Source organism: Bos taurus, chromosome 23 (assembly GCF_002263795.3).
Source record: "Bos taurus isolate L1 Dominette 01449 registration number 42190680 breed Hereford chromosome 23, ARS-UCD2.0, whole genome shotgun sequence".
NCBI classification, from domain to species: Eukaryota; Metazoa; Chordata; class Mammalia; order Artiodactyla; family Bovidae; genus Bos; species Bos taurus.
The window spans coordinates 24,345,119-24,363,582 of record NC_037350.1 but is presented as its reverse complement, the minus strand read 5'-3'; the positions used below and the strand labels follow the sequence as shown (position 1 = coordinate 24,363,582).

Sequence of the window (18,464 nt, the reverse complement as noted above, 5' to 3'; positions counted from 1 at the left end):
TTGCTACTGATAAAGTAAAGAAGGAAGGCTTTTCTGCAGGTAATCACATTAACTAATTACTCCTACTTTCGGAGAAGGCGATGGCACCCCACTCCAGTACTCTTGCCTGGAAAATCCCATGGATGGAGGAGCCTGGTGGGCTGCAATCCATGGGGTCGCTAAGAGTCGGACACGACTGAGCAACTTCCCTTTCACTTTTCACTTTCATGCATTGGAGAAGGAAATGGCAACCCACTCCAGTATTCTTGCCTGGAGAATCCCAGGGACGGGGGAGCCTGGTGGGCTGCCATCTATGGGGTCGCACAGAGTCAGACCTGACTGAAGTTACTTAGCAGTAGCAATAGCATAGTACTCTTGCCAATGCAAATTATTTTTTGGGGGGCTGAGCTTTTCTCCCTTCATTAGTGTTATTATTAGGTCCCATCAGTAAATGACTTTTTCAAATTTCTGCCAATTTTCCTCAGTATATTTAATATTTTGCTTGATAGTACAAGGGACAAATCCCCAATTTATAAATTTACCCACTAATCCTTGTAATCTGCCTCAAATCCTTTTCAGAATGAGGTGAGGTGTATCAACATTAATAAAATTAAAATAAACCTCATATAAACAAGCCAAACTTACCTAAATAGGCAAGTTTGGCAATAGGCAAACTTACCTAAAAAAGTAGCATGTCTTTTTTCTTAAAAGTAACTATCATAAATAATGAAATTAATGAAATAATTAATGAAAAGTATTTCCTAATTAATGAAAAAGCTACCTGGTAGGGTTTGCAAAGTGGATAGAACGTGAGTGTCTCTGGCAGGTGGTCCTGGGTTCTAGTGCTCGCTCTGCTTCCCCCAGCCCACTATCTGCTCTGAAATATGGAGTGTGATGTTGACCTCCTAGGCTGGTTTGGAAAGGTTGTTTCAGAGAACATCACTAAAGATAATGGCATAGGATATGTGCTTAATACATGTGAGTTCCCTTGTTTTCCCCATCATCTCATTTGAATTCCTCACTGTGCAGGTAATCTCTTTCTCAAGTGACATTCAAAGCTCCCTGCAGTGTAGGTGGTGTCTGGAGAACAAGAGGTCCATGTCTCCATCAGTGTCAAAGGCACACTTGACTGCGTTCTTTGTGGGTGTAGATGTCAAGTGTTCCAGAGACAGAAGGAGCCTCAGTGGGTGCATAACTCTGTTCCACACGTCCCTGAGGAGCAAACAGACCATCCCTTGGCACTGAGTGGGACAGATGTGGAAACCGAGACGTCTAAGGCCCAGCAACTTTGTGAGACATATTGAGGGTCATTCAGAGGCCAACACCAGAGTGGGGACAGGTATCTGATTCAATACTCCGTCTCCATCATGGTTCATCTCAGTTCAGATTTCCTGACTATAGATATGGTGTGACCCATCGTTGGACCCATTGTTCAACCCATGTTCCACTAGTTGAAGATTTGGGACATTAATGACACATGGCTGTGAATGAAAATGTTCTAGTGAATGCAAGAATGTAGCCTGTACCACAGGTCGCATTTCTTCCCTCTTGTTCACAGCCGGATTCATTTATTGTTGTTCAGTCATTCAGTTGTGTCCAACTCTTTGCAACCCTGTGGACTTCAGCATGCTAGGCTTCCCTGTCCTTCACTATCTCCTGGAGTTTGCTCAAACTCATGTCCATTGAGTCAGTGATGCCATTCAACTCATCTCATCCTGTTATCCTCTTCTCCTCCTGCCTTCAGTCTTTCCCAGCATCAGTGTCTTTTCCAATGAGTCTGATCTTTGCATCAGGTGGCCAAAGAATTTGAGTTTCAGCTTCAGCATCAGTCCTTCCAATGAATATTCAGAGTTGATTTCCTTTAGGATTGACTGGTTTGACTCTTGCTCTCCAAGGGACTCTCAAGAGTCTTCGCCAGCACCACAGTTTGAAAGCATCAATTCCTTGACATGGGACTCATTACTGCATTTCTAATGATTATTCTTGTCATTGTCATGACAATGGAAGGGAAAATTAAAGTCAGACTTTAAAATCAGAATTGCCAGCAGGCCCTTTGGAAAACTGGTAAGGATTGTGGTGCTATTCAAGCATCAAACCTGTAGGTCACCAAAGGAGAGTTGCTTCTTGGGTCCGTCACCTTAGAGTGTGATCAATTTGCCATTTTTGAAAAAGGGACATCAGGACAACAGAGGCTGAGGTGTTGAAAAGAGGTGGGCCTTTTGGAGGGGCTTGGCAGGTGAGGGTCTCAGAAACAGGGACTCTTCTCAGGCTTGTTAAGATACAACCACTGGAATTACTAAGAATCAAATAGTTCCAGCCTCCCCTTTCCTTTGGCTCCAGATTTCCTTGAGAAGCAAGGAAATGACCGAGTTGATGGTAGGATAAGGCATCATGATTGACAGTTCTACTCAGCTCTGTTCAATGGAGCAAAATAATTCCTTGTGGAAATTAGGGTCTATTATCCCAAAGAAATAGAGTAGGAAATGACACTCTACCCCAGTATTCTTGCCTGGAAAATTCCATGGGCAGAGGTGTCTGGCGGACTACAGTCCATGGGGCTGGAAAGAGTCCGACACGTCTGAGAGACTGAGCATATCCAAAGAAAAGGATAATGGATGTTGGTCAGCTAAAGTGCAAAAAATTTCATAATGCCACCTAATTACACTGCCTTTTACCATGTCTTATAATTGTGGCATTATTTTCTTCTATTCCTATTTCCTGTTTACTGTTTCCCTGTTTTTTTAAACTTAATTTTCTAAGCTGCTATTACGTGGTGAAACGGTGACCTTCTCATTTCTTATTTAACCACTCCTAAATTTCTAGGCATTTAGGTTATTGTGACTAAAAACACTGTAAATAAAGCTGCTGTGAATTGTGATAGCTAACCTAAGCTGACTTAGTAATACTGTGCTTCTGCTCCTTGATGTCAGATGACTCAACTGTGCTTCTAGGAAAGAAGGTGAGATAAATCTAAATTTCAGCAGAATCATATAAATGAAGAAGGTTTCATCAGACATTATAACTGTCAAAAGAAGCTGAGCCTCATCTTCCCAGAGACTGAGTGTCTTCTCTGTGGCTCTTAGGAGGGAAGTTGATCTTCCTGGACTTGGGACCCATCGAACTCAGGAACACACTCCATCCTTGTTTCTGATGGTGGAGAACTCCGGATTGGATCTGAGGACAAGCCTTTCCAAGGCAAAGCTCGGATCAAACTCTATGGGAGCTCCTACTCTGCCCGCTTCTTCCCATATGGAGTCAAGTTCCTGGCTGTGAGGAATGGAACTCTTTCCCTTCATGGTGAGTGAGGCAAATGGCCAGAGGAACTGAGGAAGAGCTTTGTCTAACCAAGGTACAGACAATGGGGAAAATGGCTAAAACTACTCACATCTCTTTGGCTGTTAGTTGCTGAGGTAACAAAGTGAATTAAAACACGGGCACTGTTTCCTTAAATAAGGAGTATTTAATATTAATATTTTTTACTGTAGTATTTGCTTTACAATGATATGTTAGTGTCTGCTGTATAGAAAGTAAATCAGCTATATGTATGCATATATGCCCTCTTTTTTTGATTTCCTTCCTATTTAGGTCACTACAGAGGACCAAGTAGAGTTCCCTGTGCTGTACAGCTGGTTCTCACTAGTTATCTATTTTATACATAGTATCAAGAGTGAATGTCACTCCCAATCTCCCACTCCATCCACCCCCTTGATATCCACGTTTGTTCTCTACATCTGTGCCTCTAGTTCTGCTTTGCAAATAAGTCCGTCTATACCATTAAATAAGGAATATTAATTGTGATGCTACTCACCGCAGAATATACTATGGTTCTCAGTTATTCACTTGCCTTTCTGCAAGAGGATTATACACCTCTTCTCTCTGTCAGGTAACTTTCAGTTCCTCCCTGTGGGTAGACCATATTTCCTTGTCCCAGTGAGAGTGGGCTTCACCTTGGACTTGCTTTGGTCAATGGAATGGGAGCAGAAATGATGTACTTCATGGTCAAATCGAAGTTTTAAGAACCAGTGTAATACTTTGAACATTTTTCTGTTTTCTTTCTGCTTGAGAATATACCATCTCCTATAGGAACAGGGGTAGTCCCTTAAGCTTGGGCACAGCTGCATGTGACCCACCGCTCCCCTGCGTTTGAGTGAGGAATACACTTTTGTTGTCATGAATGACTGAGATTTGTATTTGTAACTGTGGCTTAACCTAGTGAAAACTGACCAGTGGGCTTACTTACTGTTACTTAGCCTACACGGGTGGCTGTGTACACTCGTGGCATCACAGACCAAGCAGACAAGCTTGTTGTTGTTGCTGTTGCTGTTTTCCCCTCCTGGGAACAGGGTTCAGTTGGAATTCTCCCTGGAATCCTGTTACAGGTGAGTTGGTGTTTATAGATTCCTGGGGAAAAAACAGATATTAGGTTATAGTGTGTTTCTGCTACAATTTTGTTTGCCTTTTGCTGACCTCATTGCACTTTGCAAAATAGACATTTTTATTTTCCTCAAGATTCAAGAAATTACTTTGTGTGCCAGGATAACCCTTAGCATCAACTAGAAAATGTAAGTATAGCATGATGTGCGTGGAGTGTCTTTCAGTGGGTACTGATAAACTTTTTATTACATGACACGAGCCAAAGGCAGATAAAAAGTGCAGGCACCAGACAGTGGCCCGATTTGGGTTTCTGGAGAGAAAATGTGGTGTCTTCTACACTGGAATATCTGTGCTGGCATAACAAAACAGGACCCTGCTACCTCTCATTCGGTAATTGTTCTAGACATGGCATGTTGCTATGCTGAGGAGTCAGTCTTTGTTTGCGACATCAACGGTTTGTCCATTAAAAATTGTGGCCCTCAATCATTGTCTCCTAAAAGCCCTCTTCTGCCTTTTTTCAACTTACTGTGAGTAGAAGGGGGATCTTATCATCAAGCATTTATTAAATGCTGACCAGGGACCAGCTAGAGAGATACACACTGGGAGTGCTTTTTGTAAGGTTGAAAAGCCCACAACTGTCTAGACAGAAATTCAAAACACCTACAATATTGATTCTTGTATTCTACTTCTAAGCAGTACCTTTTTCTTCCCATTTTCATCAGCTAGCAGTTATATTGATCTTATAGCCCAGATCCAGGAGGGGCTTCTGTCTGTTTACACAGCAGTGATGATCTCCAATGGTTGTTCTAGTCTAACAGCCACTTAGACCACCAACCCAATGTGCTGCTGTTTACCCTTGAGAAAAAGGCACAGATCAGTATTTCAACCAGCCTGATCCTGAAAGATCCTAAAGCTTCAGAAGTATCTGTGGGTTTGAGAGCCATTGTCCTATGAGATGCAGATGGCGTAACTCTTGCCTGAAGTGGAAATTCACCTGAAGAAGGACGAAACTCTCCCAATTCTTTCACTCGAATTCTTTCATTCCAGTGCCTTCTTTCTCATGTTCTATTATGAAGGGTCAGAGAAAGACTTTACAAGTATACCTTTGTGTGCTTATATTGTAAATGTACTCTGTGCTTCTAACCTCTGTGTTTTAATAGATGTCAAGTTAAGAAAATCCCTAGGACCATTGTTTATAATTAATATACGGGGCAATTAAAGCAAAGTAGATGCCTCTAATGTGTTTTAAGAATCCTGAAATTTCAAAAGTGTTGCGACCTTATCCTGGTGATGTTATTGGATGCTGAAAGCTCAGACACCTCCTCTCCCCGGCTTCCCTCATTTCCATCTTCTCCTCTCATTTTCCTCCTTCTCCTTTCCCAACCCTCTTCCCCTCCCTCCTTTTCCTCCTCCTCTTCTTTCCTATATTCCAAGGGTTAGGGTGTCATCAACAGCTGTCTTACCCCTTTCCCCACAGTCCTACCGATACAGGCATGAATATCATCTCTCTCATGAAGCAAAGCTTGAACATGAACACAGGCAAAATCAAGCTGTTTTCCTGACTGAGTTGCTGCTGCTGCGTCTCATTCATTTGAAAGAAAAAGTGTGTAGAAAAGAGCTGAGCCACTGGGTGGGAAGGATCCCCAGTCACAGCCTGTGATCTGTCAGCCCTCTCCCTTCTCTCTCCCTCACCACCTGAGGTCTCAAACAGACCTCCCCTCTGGCAGCATGGTGCCATAGCATGGTTAAAATCATTACGTAATTTCACTGGCCTTTTCCCAGGGCCAGAGGTGGACCTGGTGACACTGGGGCTTTAGGGGAAAACTAATTATCTTTTGCTGTCAAGTATGCAGAAAAGTGAGCAACTTGATTCAGTGCTTTGCCCCCAGCAGGTCCCTAAAGACCCGACTTCACTCAGCTTTCCAGGATGCTATAGGGAGGGGAGCCACCAACCTTTGTGCATGGAAGATGCTTCTCGGGAAGATTCTGAAAATCAAGGTTTCTGGACCTCTCTTCCAGAATCTGAGTCTGTGGGCTTGGCATGGGATTTGATTCAGGGAGCGCACTGACTGCTCATGGAGAAAGGCTGTTTTTAGTGGTTCATGTAAGTTTGGGAATCAGAAATCAGCCCAGTTCTGCCGCTTATCAAGTATGACCTTGGGCAAATCAATCTCTATAAAACCAGAAAAACACAGTTCCTACCTTGTAGACATTACTGCTTGTGAACTGCTCCAAAGTATCCAGCACATGGTAACACTCCAGCACTGTTAGTTATGGCTGTTCTGATGACATTTTCCCCCAAAGCAGCGAGTCCCCCGTACCAATCATCTCATGTGTGTGTGTGTGTGTGTGTGTGTTCACATGCGCGTGTGTGCTCAGTCTCTCAGTCGCGTCTGACTCTTTGGGATCCCAAGAACTGTGGCTTACCAGTCTCCTCTGTCAATGGCATTTCACTCAGGCAAGAATACTAAAGCGGGTTGCCATTACCCACTCCAGGGATCTTCCTGACCCAGGGGTAGAACTGCATCTCTTGTGTCTCTGCACTGGCAGGTGAATTCTTTACCACTGCACTGGCAGGTGAATTCTTTACCACTGCACTGCCTGGGAAGCCCCAGTGATCTCATAGTTTCTTTCAAGGATAAGAGGGGACTTCTACTTGGCATGGAACCAGCTCTGCTTGGAGAGTTTTCTCCTTATTCATTATATTAAAAAAAATTACTTATTTATTTGGCTGCATCTGGTCTCAGTTGTGGCACACAGAATCTTTGTTGCATCATGTGAGATTGTTGTAGCACATGGACTCTTTCGTTGTGGCTCAGTAGTTGCTGTGCATGGGCTTAGTAGCCCCATGGCGTGTGGAATCTTAGTTCCCTGACCAGGGATCAAACCCTCATCCCCTGAATTGCAAGGCAGACTCAACCACTGGACCAACAGAGAAGTCCCTCTTTATTCACTTCCTTGTCTACATTTCATCACAACAAGAGAGAAGTTTTAACGTTGGAGGTCATGAAGGAAAAACACTTCCAGGCACCTTTGTTCTGTTTCCAAAACTCAGTGAACACAGTTTTATTTTAATCTCTGTGGTGCAGCTGCTTCCTAGCAGTGGATAAACACCATTGCTGGGCATGATTACAATGAAGGCTTCTTGGAAACCATTTGCATGGGTTCCAGTCTAAGCAAAAGCAGAGCACTGCCCTGCCAATGAGGCTTTTTCAAGTGTTTTATTCCCAACATCCAATAGGAAGAGGCCTGACTGATGGATACAAATTTCACTCCTAGAGGATCACACCAATGGGTCTGCGTTTCAGTGGCAGGCTTTCCCACCTTCTCTGTTCCATCTCATTCATCATGGCTGCCCCTCGTAACCCTTCTGCTCTAGTTGATTTTTATCATAGATTAAAGTTGCTAAGCAAACAGACTTTGTTGTTCAGCTGTCACCAAGAAAGATGGAGCTGAAGGCATGTTTTTCATGTTTTGCTTTTAATGTAGAAAATTTCTCTTATACTCCTATACTCAGCTGCCCTGCCCCTACCCCTTACACACACTCATACACACACACACGCACACACAGCCCAGTATGTCTTTCTCTTTCTCTGGGTTTAAGAGTAGATGGGACAGCTTGGGTTCTGAATCTCTGGTGATCAGATGACTCAGTAAATTGTGTTGGCTGTATGCTTTGCTATGTTAATATGGCTAAAGGCTTGCAGATTCTTACAGAGTGTCAGTCTGGGGTTTTGGGGGGCTATTGTCAATGAGGAAATTTCACCCTCACCTTTTGCTCCCTCCCTCTGTCTGCCAATCCAGGTTCACCACCCCAGACCAAGTGCCAATCACATGTCACTTTTCAAGGGGGTTGCTGTCAGCCTGGGCAACTTGAATTTTTGACAATGTAATTACGGCCCTTGCTTCCACAGTGGGAGGCTGAACAGGATGGTGGGGCTTTTATTGATTGTTCAAAAGGGAAATTTATCAATGTCTCTCACTTCATTTCCAGTTCCTCCCTGAGAAATTTGGCTGACAGTTTCTCAGCAGAAAAAGCCGTCTTCTGGCCTTGAATGGACTTCTGTCTTTGTCCTTTTCAAGAAATTACAAGATCAGTCATTAAATATAAATGGGAGTTTGTGGGGAAAGTAAGACTGTGGGAACATGGTTGAAGGAAACAGTGTAACGTTATGAACAGGAGACTGTGATAGGAATAAATAGGAAAAAGGGGTCTAAACAAGCAGGTTTAAATACAGCTTACTTCCCTTCTCAAAATACCAAACATCTGTAGGTAAACTCCATGCTTTTTATGAGTACTGTCTATGGGCATGCTTACTGTGTAGCTAAAGTGTATCAGGCTGTCTGGAAGCATGATGTTGTGTGCATGGAGTTGACACATATGTCCAGGGCAGTGGTTTTCCTACTAGACTCCACAAAACCTGAACATTTCTTGAGGGAACTGCAGAGGTTCTGCAAACAATGAATTATTTGGGGATCAAGCTATAAAGGTTTAAATTGCTCAAGCAACTGCCTCATTGTTTTTACTTCTAGCTTAAATTTATGTTAAAATAGTATTTCACTTGGAATAAAGAGTTCTACTGTGAAAATAGTGATACAAATGACTCAAGTAGCTCATCTCTTCTTTTTCTTTTTTTTAATTGAAATACTGTTGATTTACTATGTTGTGTTAATTTCTGCTGTACAGTGATTCAATTACACACACACATATATATATATATATATACACACACTCTTTTTTATATTCTTTTCCAATATGGTTTATCATAGGGTATTGAATATACTTCTGTGTGCTATGCAGGCTTCCCCAGTGGCTCAGCAGTAAAGAATTCATCTGCAATGCAGGAGACATGGGAGAAGTGGGTTTGATCCCTGGGTTGGGAAGACCCCCTGGAGAGGGAAATGGCAATCCACTCCAGTATTCTTGCTGGGAAAATCCCATGGACAGAGAAGCCTGGTGGGCTACAGTCCATGGGGTCACAAAGAGTCAGACACGACTGAAGCGACAGCGTGCATAGGCGGTTCTATACGGTAAGAGCTTGTTGTCTGTCCATTCTATATATAATAGCTTACATCCCTCCTACCCTGTTGGTGGGAATGTAAGTTGGTGCAACAACTATGGAAAAGAGTATGAAAGTGCCTCAGAAAACAAAAAAACAGAATTACCATATGATCCATCTGTCTTTTGTATTCTCTTGGTGCTGGGGCAGGTAGAAGAAGTGAGGCAGGTGCTGAGGAAGATGAGGCAGGGAGGTTACCTAGCTTTTAATTGAACTGTGCAGTTGTATTCTCTCTGGATAATACTGGTTGATTGTTGATTCTCTCTCTCTCTGATCATTGGAGTCCTACAGAAAACCTTCCCACTCTTTTCCAATGTGGAAGCTCCACCTGAGTTTGCAGTCCCCTTAGCTTCCACCAGAAATTTGGCTCAGATTAAGCTACCTTTCCCAGAATCTACTTGATCCAGAGGAAACTTACAAATCTTTCCATACCACAGATGTCCCACTCACAACCCTTTGCTCTAAGTCTCCTCTCCCCTTTTCAAATAAGCATGGAGAGCCCACACATACGCTGCTGTATATGTAGACATCCAATCTGGGAAGCCAGTCTCCTTTTCTCCAAAAAAAGAAGCCAGTCTCCTTTTCTCCCAGGCATCTCAAAGGCTGATATCTTTGAAGCCCCTTTTCTTTGATGAAGTGGAGAGAAATAGCCTCAGACCTCCCTCTGTGGGAAGGCAAGGAAAAGGCTGCTCACGGGGCTAATGACTCACCCCCATGACTGAGAATTTCTTTGAATTTCCTCTCTTTGTTGATAGTATAGCTTGAGGTGGGGTCCATCCAGGAATGGGCTCCAATGGCAGAATTAGATTAGCCTCCTTTAATAAGCCCCAAGGAAAATCTGCACCGTCTGTTCATTTCATTGTTCAGTTGCTCACTTGTTTCTGACTCTTTGTGACCCCATAGACTGAAGCACGCCAGGCTTCCCTGTCCTTCACCATCTCCTGGAGTTTGCTCAAACTCATGTCCGTTCAGTCGGTGATGCCATTCAACCATTTCATCCTGTTGCCCCTTTCTCCTTCTGCCCTCAATCTTTCCCAGCATCATGGTTTTCAAGTGAGTCGGCTCTTTGCATTATGTGGCCAAAGAATTGGAGCTTCAACTTCAGCATCAGTCCTTCCAATGAATATTCAGCTGATTTCCTTTAGGAGTGACTGGTTTGATCTCCTTGCTGTCCAGGGGAACTCCCCAGAGTCTTCTACAGCACCACAGTTCAAAAACATCAACTCTTTGGCGCTCAGCATTCTTTATGGTCCAACTCTCACTTTTGTACATGACTACTGGAAAAACCATAGCTTTGACTAGATGGACCTTTGTCAACCGATGATGTCTCATGTAACTTGAGGCGGGGTCTATCCAATGATGGCTCCAATGGTAGAATTAGATTAGCCTCTTTTAATAAGCCTCAAGGAAATTCCCTGTCTGTTCGTGGCTCATGTACAAATATGGATGCTTATCATCTTTTGTCCCTAGCTTGGGTCCTCTTGGTTGGGTTGAGGGAGCAGAAGTCTCTGCTTGGCAGTTTGCTACATATGTGAAAGGGTGCTCCAAAGGGATTTTGGGTTAAAAGAGAGAGAAGCTGTTTTGTGTGTGTGTGTTTTGTTTGATTTGGGGTGGGTGGAGAAAGTAAGCTCAAAGTGAGAGGAAGAATAGAGGAAGATGTATGAGAAACATAAAAAACCTGCTTTCTGTAATCTTAAATTTATAGACGCTTCAATCCAACACTGGGGTTCTAATCAGCTAGTATGTTGTGGCAGATGGGTAACTACTCAGTCAAGTTAATGTTGGTCAGCGTGGTTCTGGACTTAGAACCCTCAGCGTGCAGGATGGCCAGTGACTGATGACTGCTTCTCTATTCAAAGCACATGAGAGTTGGTCCCTAACTATATGTCTCTCAAAATACGACCAACACCATCAACAAAAGTAAGACAAATATTCTCTGTTGCCTTGTAAGCCTTCAAAAAAGTCAAAATACAATTATTCTATATGCCCATATCTGGTAAAATCTCAATTTATTCTTAGCTGAGATAACTTAGAATTTGTAATTGCTTGATCTGGGCAAGAGTGACCTTGGAACAATGGACAAGAAAGGGTTCCTTCCAGTAAGAGTATAAAGCACACTTTAAGGAACTTTAAAAATGTTAAAGTGAACATGCTGTTTTTAAGGTCTTAGGATTTTAGGTGTTTACTTTGAATGTATCCTGCTAATTAGAAATGAGTTCTAGCTATTCGATAATCCAAGTACAGCAGGAACCCCACTTAGAAACACATTATAAGCTACTTTAAGTTTCTATATATACCTGAAAGTGTTGGCATTTGTCAGGTCTTTTTTGGTTGCAAGTGACAGAAAACTCCATTCGAACCCCCCAAATCAGGGCGTTTATTGCCTCATATAACTGAAAAAACTTGAGGCACAGCTGAGTCCAGGTGCCTCAATGAAGTCATTAGGACTTTGTTTCTCTGCAGCTCTCGGTTCTGCTTTCTCTTGAGTTGCCTTCATTTTCCAATCTGCCTCCTGAAGGCAGAAATAGGTTCCTGTGGCTCTAGATGAAAAAATGGCTCTTTTCCAATGACTATTATACCCCTGAGTAAATTACAACATTCCCCTCATCAAAATTTCACATCCCTCCCTCTGAGTTTTCCCTTTAGCTTTTAACACTCTCTAGCATATCATATTGGAGAAGGCAATGGCACTCCACTGCAGTACTCTTGCCTGGAAAACCCCATGGACAGAGGAGCCTGGTAGGCTGCAGTCCATGGGGTCGCTAAGAGTCTGACACGACTGAGCGACTTCACTTTCACTTTTCACTTTCATGCATTGGAGAAGGAAATGGCAACCCACTCCAGTGTTTTTGCCTGGAGAATCCCAGGGACAAGGGAGCCTGGTGGGCTGCCGTCTATGGGGTCACACAGAGTCAGACACAACTGAAGTGACTTAGCAGCAGCAGCAGCATATCATATATAGCTTATTTGTCATATATTGTGCTTATTCTAGTGTTTTCCCTAGTAGAATGTATACATCCCAAGGGCAAAGATTTTCATGCCTTTTTTTTTTTTTTTAATTGACAATATCCTCATTCCCTCCAATAGTGCCTGGACTCATAGTAGGCTTTCAACAAGTATATGTTGTGTGAATAATTGAAATGGAAAGCTTAAACAGAAGCTTCAGGATTAGCTTTGACTGTGTTTGAGTCATAAGCCTATCACTGAAGCTACTGCTATGACCAGGGAAGTGGTGGTCTTATTGGTTGGGATGGAACAAGAAGTGGGACCAACTTTCCAGACCCCCAAGACTACACAATCTGTGACCAAGAGAGGATGGTTTCTTAAGATTAGAGGTGTGTGATCTAACCAGAATAGGGGAATGGGCAGATAAAAGCAATAGCTTTTATCTTTTTAAAAGTCTACTTTAAAAATATCTGACAATCTGTTATTTTTACTACTTTTGCTAATTTGAAATTAAAATCAATAAATGTTAACTGGATATTTCAAACCTGTTTAGTTTGGCTGGGAAAAACTTCCAGTCAGTTAATTCACTAAGTAAAACAAAATTTACTAGTGATAGAAAATTTGGAATTAAAAATTTTCTGATAACTGTGTTTCACTTTATCTAGACAGTGTTATTGAAAGAATGAGGTTGAGTCTAAGATATTTTTTACTTAGGGAATCCAGGACTGCATGGATCTTGATCTAGACTGGCCGCTCTTTTGTGTAAATATATACATACTGGGTAATGGCCATCTAAGGCATCAATCCCCAGTATTAGGATTTAGCCCAAGCAAGGGAACCTCTCGTGAGCAATGGTGTGACTAATTCTTGACTAAGCTGTGAAGAGGAAGGACAACTGACCTTTGAAAAAAGTCAACTTTCAGTGTTTCAGTTTCCATACACAAGTTGAAGATGATTCTAAAACATTTCTCATGATGCTGTTAGGTGATTAAATGAAGGATGCTTGGGGCTAGTGCACTGGGACGACCCAGAGGGATGGTATGGGGAGGGAGGAGGGAGGAGGGTTCAGGATGGGGAACACATGTATACCTGTGGTGGATTCATTTTGATATTTGGCAAAACTAATACAATTATGTAAAGTTTAAAAATAAAATAAAATTTAAAAAAAAAAAAAAAAAAACAAAACATGTACAGCACTTAGCACAGGAGAGGCATTGAGTGATACCTGCATATCTACTCAGTAAATATTAAATATTGTTGTTATTATTATCATGTGCGTACTGTTTTGATTTGATGAAGCTGCCTTGTTATTCTGAGAGGGATGGGATGGTGTTTGTTGCTTTCCAGTAATCCGTCAACTGGAAACATTCCTGATAGCCCTCTTGTCCAGGCTTCTTCATATTATGTCCATCACCAGGTTCTGACTTTAATTCTTGAAAGACTCACAAGTCCATTTGCTTCTTGCCACTTCCATGACTACAACCTTAGTTTATGATGCCATCAACTTGGGCCTAGACTTTTGTTTAAGCTTTCTAGTTTATCTTTTAGTTGCTATTTTCACCCCTCTCCAATTCATTGTTTACCCTGGAGCCAGAGTGATCTTTTAAAAATGCAGATCTGTTCACATTACACCACTGCTCAAAACTCTTCAGTGGCTTTCCATTGTCCCTAAGATAAAGTCCAAAATTTCTAACCTGTTTATAGCACCCTCTCTGATGTAGGTTCCTGAATTTCCTGGTGTGTTTTCCAACCCTCTCTCATTCTCCTCCCCCACTGCTTTTTGGTCTTAGTAACCTTCTTTCTTAATGATTTTTTAAGACTAAAAAAGATCTTAATGACCCAGATAACCATGGTGGTGTGATTACTCACCTAGAGCCAGATATCCTGGAGTCTGAAGTCAAGTGGGCCTTCATCACTATAAACAAAGCTAGTGGAGGTGATAGAATTCCAGCTGAGCTTTTTCAAATCCTAAAAGATGATGCTGTGAAAGTGCTGCACTCAATATGCCAGCAATTTGGAAAACTCAGCAGTGGCCACAGGACTGGAAAAGGTCAGTTTTCATTACAATCCCTAAGAAAGGCAATGCCTAAGAATGTTCAAACTACTGCACAATTGCACTCATCTCACATGCTAGCAAAGTAATGCTCAAAATTCTCCAAGTGAGGCTTCAACAGTATATGAACTGAGAACTTCCAGATGTTCAAGCGGGATTTAGAAAAGGCAGAGGAACCAGAGATCAAATTGCCAACATCCGTTGGATCATCAAAAAAGAAAGAGAGTCCTAGAAAAACTTCTACTTCTGCTTTATTGACTACACCAAAGCCTTTGACTGTGTGGATCACAACAAACTGGGAAATTCTGAAAGAGATGGGAATACCAGACCACCTTACCTGTCTCCTGAGAAATCTGTATGCAGGTCAAGAAGCAACAGTTAGAAACAGACATGGAACAACAGACTGGTTCCAGATAGGGAAAGGAGTACGTTTTAACTTATATGAAGAGTGCATCATGTGAAATGCCAGGCTGAATGAAGTACAAGCTGGAATCAAGATTGCCGGGAGAAATATCAATAACCCAAGTAGGCAGATGACACCACTCTTACGGCAAAAAGTGAAGTGGAACTAAAGAGCCTCTTGTTGAAAGTGAAAGAGAAGAGTGAAAAAGCTGGCTTAAAATTTAACATTTAAAAACTAAGATCACGGCATCCGGTCCCATCAGTCAGTTCAGTTCAGTTGCTCAGTCATGTCCAACTCTTTGCAACCTCATGGACTGCAGCATGCCAGGCCTCGCTGTCCATCACCAACTCCTGGAGTCTACTCAAACTTGTCCATTGAATCGGTGATGCCATCGAACCATCTCATTCTCTGTCCTCCCTGTCTCTGTCATTTGGTCCCATTACTTCATGGCAAATAGATCGGAAAATAATGGAAACAGTGACAGACTTTATTTTCTTGGGCTCCAAAATCACTGCAGATGGTGACTGCAGCTGTGAAATTAGCAGACACTTGCTTCTTGGAAGAAAAGCTATGACAAATCTAGGAAGCATATTAAAAAGCAGAGATGTTACTTTGCCAACAAAGGTCCATCTAGTCAAAGTTATGGTTTTTCCAGTAGTCGTGTATGGATGCGTGAGTTGGACTGTAAAGAAAGCTGAGCGCTGAAGAATTTATGCTTTTGAACTGTGGTGTTGGAGAAGACTCTTGAGAGTCCCTTGGACTGCAAGGAGATCAAACCAGTCCATCCTAAAGGAAATCAGTCCTGAATATTCATTGGAAGAACTGCTGCTGAAGCTGAAACTCCAAAATTTTGGCCACCTGATGCGAAGAACTGACTCATTGGAAAAGACCCTGATGCTGGGAAAGATTTGAAGGTGGGAGAAGGGGATGACAGAGGTTGAGATGTTTGGATGGCTTCACCAATTTGATGGACATGAGTTTGAGCAAGCTCCAGGAGTTGGGTGATGGACAGGGAAGCCTGGTGTGCTGCAGTCCACGGGGTCGCAAAGAGTCAGACATGACTGTGACTGAACTGATCTGAACCTTCTTTCAGGGGCTTCCCTGGTGGCTCAGTGGTAAAGAATCTGCCTGCAATGCAGGAGACCCAGGTTCTGTCCCTGAGTTGGGAAGATCCCCTGGAGGAGGGCATGACAACCACTCTAGTACTCTTGCTTGGAGAATCCCATGGACAGAGGAGCCTGGCAGGCTGCAGTGCATAGTGTTGCACAGAGTCAAACATGACTGAAGTGACTAAGTAGCAGCAGCAACCTTCTTTCAGGATTCCCTGTTGGCTCAGTGGTAAAGAATCCACCTGCAATGCAGGAGACACAGGAGACATGGGTTCAATCCATTGGTTGGGAAGATCCCCTGGAGGAGGAAATGGCAAACCTACTCTAGTATTCTTGCTGGAAAAATCCCATGGACAGAGTGGCCTGGTGGGCTACAGTCTGTGGGGTCCCAAAGAGTTGGATGTGACTGAAGCACAACTTTCCTTTAGCTTATTAAATGGTTAATGTATTCTAGATTTTACATTTTTTATGTTTTTGAGTAGCAAAAGAAATCCAGCTTTGTTAAGTAAATGGAATGCTCCATAGGCAGGAGCATGTGATTTTTCCTTCAAAGAGAATTCTTCCCCATGTATCATCAAAGCAGTATTATTAATATTACTGCTTTCAGCCTGGTCCTGAAGAAAGAGTATCATTAAGTTGGGCATTATATTCAGTATTTGTTAAAAATTGGATTTTTACTGAGATTCTGGCACTTTATATTAAAAATTTTCAAAGCTACTTTCCATTCTTCCCTCTCATTTAACTCTCACAACAACTCTGTGAAGTAAGAACCACTGGGATTGTTACTTTCATCTCAGAGATGATGAAACTGGGGCCTGGAAGAGGAGGTAACTAATATTCACTCCATCCTCTTCAAGGGCTTATGATGCACCTGGGCTTTCTGCTATTTTACATACACATAGCTGGTGTTTACCTGTGACAGAAAGACAAACACAAGATACTCCTTCCAGGTTTCTGGAATGTTCTTCTTCAGTTTTAATTTTCTCTGGTTATCTATGTGGGGCTTTGTTACTTTTGATTCCCTTTGTAGTATTTTTGATAGGGGGACAAAGAACCTGCTTCTTCCCCAGTTTGTTATTTGCCTTTAGTATTTTTATGGAATTTTCTGATTTCTATAATGGCAAAATTACAGATATCTTCTTTTGTGGTTTCTGCCTTTGATTTCCTGGTTAGAAAATTCTCACCTATCCAAAGACTATATAAAAGTTTATCTGTTTGTTTCCTGGTACGTTTTTATTTTTTTCACATTAGTGTCTTTAATCCAAAGTCAGAAGACAATGGCCTGTGGGCTAAATCTGGCCCTATTTTTGCAACAAAATTTTATTGAAGCTCAGCCATGCCCATGTGTTTAGGTGTGTTTATGGCTACTTCTTGATTCCGTGACAGAGGTGAGTAGTTGCAACAGAGGCAATCTGGCCTGCAGACCAAAATCTGTTGTTTGGCTCTGAATAGAAAATGTTTGCCAATCCCTTCTTTAGTTCATCTAGAATTTATTTTGATATAATGGATAAGTTCATTATCTAATTTCTTTTCAAATGGCTAGTCCATTTTCTCAACACTATCAATTCAACAATGCAATTATGCTATTCTGAAAAAATGCCTCCAAATATGTTCATACCCCAATTCCTAGAACTCATGAAGGTTTGGCAACAGCAACTTTGCAGGTGTGATTAAGTAAAATATTTTAAAATGGGGAGATTATCCTGGATAATTCAAGTGGGCCCAAGTTAATCACACTGGTCCTTATCAAAGGGATACCGGAGGAGTCAGAGGAGAAGGAGATGCAATGATAGAAGCAGAGAGAGGAGTGAGTGTTTGAAGATGAAGGAGGGGCCACAAGCCAAGGGATATAGGTGGCCACTGGAAGCCAAAAAAGACAAGGAAACAGATTTTCCTCTCAGAGCTCCAGAAGGAAACAGCTCTGCTTGAATTTTTAACTCAGTGAATCCAGTTTCAGAATTCTAACATCTAGAATCATGAAACAGTACATTTACATTTTTTAAAGACATTAATTTTGTGGTTAATGTGTTCAATCATTAGGAAACTAATACATTCCTTTATCATATGCTAATTTCTTATTTGATAGAGATACAAATAACTGTCTTTTATAAATAAAGAGCTTTTAACAACAAATTTAAGTTCTGGTGTTGGGTGTGAATAGACTTATCAGTGCAGTTAATGCAAATGACCAACATGAATTTATGTGGGGAGTGCTTGGGTGTGTTCACAGTGCTGTGTTCACAGGGGAGAGAGATTATTCTTTATTTTTTTTGAGTTTTCTCCAATCTTCACCTCATTAGTAATCACAGAAATGCAAAATAAAGTAAAAGTGATTTTTTTTCCCTTAACAATCAATTTGGTCGATATTAAAAAGAAGTAGAATGTCTGAGGGATGGGCATTCATATATACTGCTAGTGTGCGTAGAGCATGTACAGTCTTTCTGTGAGACAATTTGGTAATAAAATCAAACAGCCTAAAACTAGGCATTTGCCTTGATATGGCAATGTCACTTTTAGGAATTTAAAGTAGTGAAATGATC

General features: G+C 41.9%; 1 protein-coding gene across 1 annotated transcript in view; it reads left to right on the top strand.

Moving 5' to 3' along the window:
* PKHD1 (PKHD1 ciliary IPT domain containing fibrocystin/polyductin) overlaps positions 1-18,464 on the top strand; it is a 441,675-nt gene that overhangs the window by 149,375 nt on the left and 273,836 nt on the right. The window contains 2 exon segments of the mRNA XM_002697311.6: positions 3,063-3,106; positions 3,108-3,276. Of these exon segments, the coding sequence (XP_002697357.3) occupies positions 3,063-3,106; positions 3,108-3,276 (213 nt within the window).